Source organism: Chanos chanos, chromosome 5 (genome assembly GCF_902362185.1).
Source record: "Chanos chanos chromosome 5, fChaCha1.1, whole genome shotgun sequence".
Classification (NCBI taxonomy): domain Eukaryota; kingdom Metazoa; phylum Chordata; class Actinopteri; order Gonorynchiformes; family Chanidae; genus Chanos; species Chanos chanos.
The window spans coordinates 3,004,420-3,011,313 of NC_044499.1; the positions used below are offsets into that span (position 1 = coordinate 3,004,420).

General features: G+C 42.1%; 1 protein-coding gene across 2 annotated transcripts; it reads left to right on the forward strand.

The window, feature by feature from the left end:
- The first annotated feature begins 1,011 nt into the window (after window positions 1-1,011).
- ccl20a.3 (chemokine (C-C motif) ligand 20a, duplicate 3) lies at window positions 1,012-5,641 on the forward strand. 2 transcript variants are annotated; one of them, XM_030773168.1, is made up of 4 exons: window positions 1,012-1,115; window positions 1,224-1,323; window positions 1,462-1,539; window positions 5,596-5,641. In XM_030773168.1, exons 1-4 carry the CDS (start codon window positions 1,034-1,036, stop codon window positions 5,639-5,641), a joined length of 306 nt encoding a protein of 101 aa, XP_030629028.1. In that variant the 5' UTR covers window positions 1,012-1,033. The 2 variants fall into 2 exon arrangements, with proteins under 2 accessions (XP_030629028.1, XP_030629027.1); XM_030773167.1 differs by lacking the exon at window positions 5,596-5,641 and adding an exon at window positions 1,729-1,798.
- Window positions 5,642-6,894: the final 1,253 nt, after the last annotated feature.

The following is a 6,894-nucleotide window of genomic DNA, read 5'->3' on the forward strand; positions in this document are numbered from 1 at the left end:
CACCAGGGACTACTTCTATGGACTCATATTATATTACAGTACATCACATTACATTACATTATATTATATTATATTATATTATATTATATTATATTATATTATATTATATTATATTATATTATATTATATTATATCAATCCAGGCCTTAGATTTCCAGTGGAACGTACTGCCCTGTGACGGTGACATTTGGCACACTGCAACCAATGAGAAATTCACCGAAATGCCAAACACCCACCCAGCAACTCCCACACCGCAGAATACTAACACAGATCATCGAATATTACAAACAGTTTGGAATAGTGAGATGGGCCTGGCAAAATGTGGCTGATGAAACATTTTGTTATTGTATATAAACTGTTAGTTTCTTTGTTTGCTTGTATCAAATGGGTTTTTTTTGTTTTGTTTTTTTTGTCTTACGCAAAACCCGATGATCAGAAACGGGTCAAACCGCACGCGGTTGTTAAAAGCTGAAGTAAGTCGTGTAAGAACAAAGCAGTTGCAGATCATGCCAACAGTTTCATCTGTGCGTTCTCTGCGTCTCACCGTTCGGGTTAAAATGAACAATGCAGAACATAAGGAGTCAAAACACAAGTGCCGTACACTGTGCCGAATTTGTTTTCACCATTTTCAACTCAACGTCTCAGTAGAAATGAATATACAGTCGGGTTTGTGACTGCTGGCTTTGAGCTTAGAGCTGAAGACCATGCTTTTCTCCCCGTGCAGTTCTACGCTCTGTATCTGATATGATCAAATAAAAATAAAAATCCTAAGCCCTGCGTTTTGAGGAGCAGGCAACGGGTTAGACAAGACGAGCACAGAATACACACAGGTTCTCCTCAAGTCAACACTGCTCCTCCTTTGACACCAAAAAAGACGCTCCTCTGGCAGGAGGGGTTTGTTGCGTTGGTTAGGCGTTCAGGTCTGTAAGCCCATGGTTCAAAAGTTTCCACGCTGCAGAGGTATAAAGCCGTGTGAGGAAGAGGGTGACAGCCACAAAGCATCAGCCTGAAGACTCAGAAACCACACACACAGCATGGCCCACATCTCAGCTCCTGCCCTCGTCTTCTGTCTCATCCTCTCCGTCTGTCTTTTTTCTCAGCAAGCTTCAGCCCTAGGTAAGAATTACTGATACGTACGGTATTGATCCAGAGGAACATTTTTGGCAAAAGTAGGGCTGTTCGTCTGTAGACCCCCTGTGTTAAATTCGATGTCTCATTCTCTAGCCTGCTGCAGAAAGTATTCCAGAGGAGAGCTGCCCATTGGACTCATCAGAGGATACTCCATCCAAACACTCCGGAAAATCTGCAACATCGATGCCATCATGTGAGTATCATGCAGTCCTCTTAATGGTTCCAGCAAACACACACACATAATTGTAAATAATTAACACATAATTATGCTGAACAGAACTGCCCATGAAACTAAGTGATTTTTCTTGTCTCTCCTTATGTTGGGTCCTAGTTTCCACACTCCTGGAGGTAAAAATGTGTGTGCTGACCCTGCCAAACCCTGGGTGATGGACAGAATTCGCATACTGAGGTAACAAATGACTCACACGCAAACGCACACGCACCTTAGTGATCACTCCTGTTACATGTCTGTTTGTGTTCCAAGCCACTTCAAGTCAACAAGTGCCTCATGAAATATGTAAAAATGGCAAATTCAAAGTTGTTTTTTTTTTTAAAAAATCATTTTTTTAAAGTCATAATACTTGTTCTTTTTTTGTAGGGAGAGAGCTCAGGCCCTGCGAAACAAGAAAAACAGAGCCCAGTGACCTGGAATATGAGCTTAATCTTCGCCCCGTGAAAAGACGGAACATTTTTTGTGCAGTTTTCCTGTATTTAAGCTTTCCTTATGTACTTTCGTTTCAGTAATGCATTAAATAAACATATTCTTTTCTATATAAGCGACCACTGACTCCTGTGAGTGTGTGTTTCAAAGAGACATTAAAGACCAAATGTACATCCAGCATATGTGAAATGTTTTTATTACAGTGCGAGCATAGTCATCCAGAGGTCAGTCCAGATGCCAGCCCTGGGGAGTGGTCCCATTTCACCTAGTCTAATTATTAACACACATACATCTAGCCATGCCTTTGGATAGTCTGACTGAAATACCACTTTTCCTAATATTTTAATATTTTCAGTTAAATACTTCTCTTGACACATGGCAATGTATACGAAACAAACGAAATTTTTCATCAGATGAGAACAGAAGCTAACAGCACATCCTCACAATTTCACCATAGTTCTGTTGTGTTATTAGAACCACAGTTACACATTTAATGGTAAATCTTATGTAGCTAATAACTATTGAATCTTATGTAACTTAAAGAATTATACAATGCTTGATTTTAAGGATTAGATTTAGATATAGATTTAGATGTGATACTTTTGGTAAAGTGGCTATGAAAGACTGGAATGCTTTTTTTTTTAATTTTAAGTAATATTTAGATCAACAAACATTATTGTCTTACAGGTGGCTTTGGTTTAAGTTAACATTACCAGTGTGAAGTAACTGGAGAAGTGAAGTTTAGCAAACTATATTTTAAAAGAGCCCCTCTTCACTCTGAGTTACTCAGCAGATGTTTTAAAGAAGGATACACAGAGACAAATTAATATAGATAGATAGATAGAAAGATAGATAGATAGATGGATAGATAAATAGATAGATAGATAGATAGATAGATAGATAGATAGATAGAGAGAGAGAGAGAAATCTACATTGTGTTAAAATAATTCTGGGCCACCACAAGCCCCCAGAGCAAGTCCCGTGAATTCTGACACAGATTCCACACAGATATCGATTCACTTCATTCAAATATGTGGGAGTGACACGACACTCCTCTTCCATAACATATTCCATTATCTGACGTTGAGTTGCCAGCGGTGGAAAACAGAGCCGCAGGCTCCAGAGTCTGCCGTAAGCGGTCGGTAAGACCTGGACGGGTTTCCTGAGACGACCACGGTCTTATATTTTATTGCATTTCCCCGCTCATCAAAACAGCCCCTGAGCACTCACACCCTGCAACCACGGCCACCGTCGTCCAGAAACACGCTCTTCCCATCAGGAAGGAGAAGCTTCCGAACAGGATGGGGGTCCAAACCCGTGCCAGAAATGTGCACCCCCACACACCCCCCTTAACAGAGTCGGCGGAAACCTTAAGGGTAGGAAATCGGCTCTCAGACGCGTAGGTTTCCTTTGCCATGGGTCACAAACGCGCTCGTCTGCATGTCGAGAACAGGATGACTGATGACTCATCTGAGCGTGTGTTTGGTTTTTTTTTTTTCCGTTGTTCGGTCGACCACTGCTTCGCTCTCTGCACCACTTTCTATTTAAAAGATGCATTTTTAGGTGCAGTGGTAATGCAGGCTTTGTCCTGTGTCGCAGGGCCACGGTTTCCCCCTCCATGTGCACGGTTCTCGATGAAACCGCACAGGCTTATATTCGGAGTGGTCTGACTCGAGAGACCGGCCCCCATTCCGTCCCGCGTCTGGAGCAACCTTATGGACGTCGCAGTTCGGGAGTGTCCCCTTTCAACCATAGCTGACCCTAACCCCTAACCCCATGCCTCTTATCCCTCAAAAGGTCTATGCCAATATCAGTGTCACTCAAACCACCGTTACTCGTGAAACAGCAACAAGCTGAAAAGTCTCTGAAGCTCCTGTCAAACACCGGTCAACCCTCAGATTCAGCGATCAGTCAGCGATCACCAAGGTAACAGGCAACCGGGCCCACCCAGTGATGTCACTCATGACGGACAGCAAGTCCCTAATTCACTCAGCAATATTATCTGTGTGGAGGCATCTGTTTTCAGTCAAGTCTGTATTCTGAATTTACTCATTTTTCCTGTGCTTTGACAGTTGAATGTAGGCAGAGACACAAGCATTTAAAACATTCTATGTTAAAAAAAAAAAAAAAAGGTTCCTCACATTTAAAAAAAACCCTGCTATTAGGTAATCATTATAGCATTAAAATATGATTCTTTGTATGTGGATGACAAAAGTGGAGGTTATAAGGCAGGGCTGTAGCTACGACTCTGGGTGCTACCAAATTGCGCCATGGGCTTTTGTCATCTGTGGAATGCTGGACGGCTGGGGAAATTCCCTGTCTGGACCCGTTTTTTTTTTAGTTGGACTGAAAGTGGTCACCTTCTTCTTTGCTTGTGTGAGTCAGGGTCAGTGAAAGTGATGAGATAAGCCCCAGCGCACGCAGCGGAGTTTATATCCTCATCAAAAGACATCAGCACACAGCTACTACCTGTTATTTCAGCACCTGGGCACTGTTTTCATTTTAAAAATCTTATGTATCGTTCATAAGAATATACCGACCATAAATGTCACGGTCTTGGTGTGGTTTTTGGCTGTCACTAGCACTATGAAGTGATGGTTTCCAAATGTGAATCATAGCGTGTCATACAATAAGTTAAACAAACAAACAAACAAACAAACAAAAAATATGGAGCATGGCACTCCACACGTTGAGGAAAGTCCAACGTGTCAGAAAAGAGAAGTGTAGAATTCCAACAGGGCCGCTCTCTAGGAAACAAAAACACGTTTCTCTTTTTTGGGGGGGATGGGTTAAGGAAACGTTTGTAGATAACGTCAGCGTAAATGGTTCGAGGGCTTTTTTTCTTTCCTTTGACACACAAATGACATTGGAGAGCTGGAAAAACATGAGCGAGGACTTTCCACACTGCAGAGGTATAAAGCCATGTCAGGCAGGAGTCAGAGTCACACAGCATCAGCCTGAAGACTCAGAAACCACACACAGCATGGCCCACATCTCAGCTCCTGCCCTCGTCTTCTTTTTCGTCCTCTCGCTCTGTCTGTACGCTCAGCAAGCTTCAGCCATGGGTAAGAACCTGTCTCTCTCTCTCTCTCTGTCTGTCTGTCTCTCTCTTACTGTCTCATTGTTTTACCAGTACTGTCATTCACAGTTTACTTTGTCTTAGCTTTCTGTTGTAAAAATCTTTGGATGCTCACATGTGCATGCTCGAATCTGTCATTCAGAACGATATTTCACATTTCCGGTCGGCCTATTTTTAATGTATTGTTGTTGTTGATGTTGTTGTTGGGTTTTTTTTTTAATTCTGTAGGTTGCTGCAGAAAGTACTCCACAGGAGAGCTGCCAATCAGATTCATCAGAGGATACTCAATCCAAACACTCCAAGGAAACTGTAACATTGATGCCATCATGTAAGTATAACAACCTCTATGTATACTCGCTCACCCCATCTCTCTCTCTCTCTCTCTCTCTCCCTCCCTCTCTCTCTCTCTCCCTGTCTCTCTCATACATGCATGCTCACACAGAAGCCAGTGTCATGTTAACTTATTGGGTTCTTTTTGCTTGGTTAGTTTCCACACGGTCTGGGGTAAGAACATGTGTGCTGACCCATCCAAGCCCTCGGTGATGGAGAACATTCGCAAACTGAGGTGAGCAGAGAGCCCTGTGCGTGATTCTTACTCACAGATATCTCATTCTGCCTTTTAAAGCAGCAGCGCTCGGACACAGGCAGGTTTGACAGCGGACGGAATATGCTGTATTTTTAATAACATTGTTTTTGTTCTTTTTTTAAATTTTTTTTTTTTTCAGGGAGAGAGTCCAAGCTCTGAAAAACAAAAAGCTGCAGTCCCAGTGAGCAGATCCAAAGCTCTGACATCTAATCTTTCACTTCTGTTGGAAGGGGGATACTTTTCTCTTAAAGAGATTTTTTTATGATATTTAATGTTTTTCCCTGCTTTTTAATATGCGGTATCATGTATCATGTATCATGTATCATGTAATTTAAAGTAAATTAAAATATAAAAAATAAAATCATTTTTCCTATACCACTTGTCACCTGCTGCGTTGACTGATTCTGCACATACAGACAGTCGGAATGTCTGTCTGAGGCTTTGATGAATTTCGATTCCAGAGTGAAAATCCTGCATTATGACTAGTTGATATGTAAACGGGGGGGGGGGGTGGTGAAGGCGACATCGTGTGGCCTGAGCTAAATTTCTAACCTGTAGAAAAACATTCCATCTCCAGCCTGTCTCTGAATAATGTAATGGTGCTTTGTGTAGTGAGGAGGTTGCGCAACAAGGCTGATTTGAAAACAAAAAACAAACAAAAAAACATCGTTTTCTGTTTGTTGTCTGGCAAATGAACGACAGCAGAAAGGTTTGAGTTCGTACAGATTATAACATAGATAAGAACGTGTTTACTTTCCAAGTCTCTGAAGAAATTATTTTGAAGTTTTTGCCCCATGTTTTGCCAGCTTTATTTAGTTTTTTTTCTTTCTTTTCCAAATGTGTCTTTATCTCAGCTGTAACTAAATAAGGGATCTATCCAAACAGGCTGTGCAGGGGTGTAATTTCGGCAGCGGTAGGACTTACCACAGACGAGTTTAGCACCAGGTTCAAAAAATTCCAGCAGGTGAAAATTCCCACATCGATACTGAAGGTAATCAGGTGAGTGTGGACATAAAGAGCCACTGTAAAACCTGTGATGCAACAGGAGGAAGTAATCCTGTGCTTCTGCTTTTCCCACAGCTGTGCAGGTAAGAGAGACACACCTTTCTGACCTCGCTATATAAACAAAATGATGAGACAGCCAAACAGACAAGCATGATGTAACATCATACATATCCACAAAACACATAATCACACAGGCAGGGTCTGCACACTGAGCATACACCTGCAAGTGTGACCGACCTGGGGCGGGGTGGGGGGGTGGATGCTCCAGAAAGGGGGTTTAGTGAAAACTCAGAGTTAGATAACTCAGAGCATGTGGTAAACCTCCTAATAGAGGAGCCCTATGGCTTTGTTTTGCTAGGAGAATGAAGTCGTAGGGCTCTTCTGTCAGGAGGTTTACTACTTACTCTGAGTTTTCACTAAACCCACTTTCTGG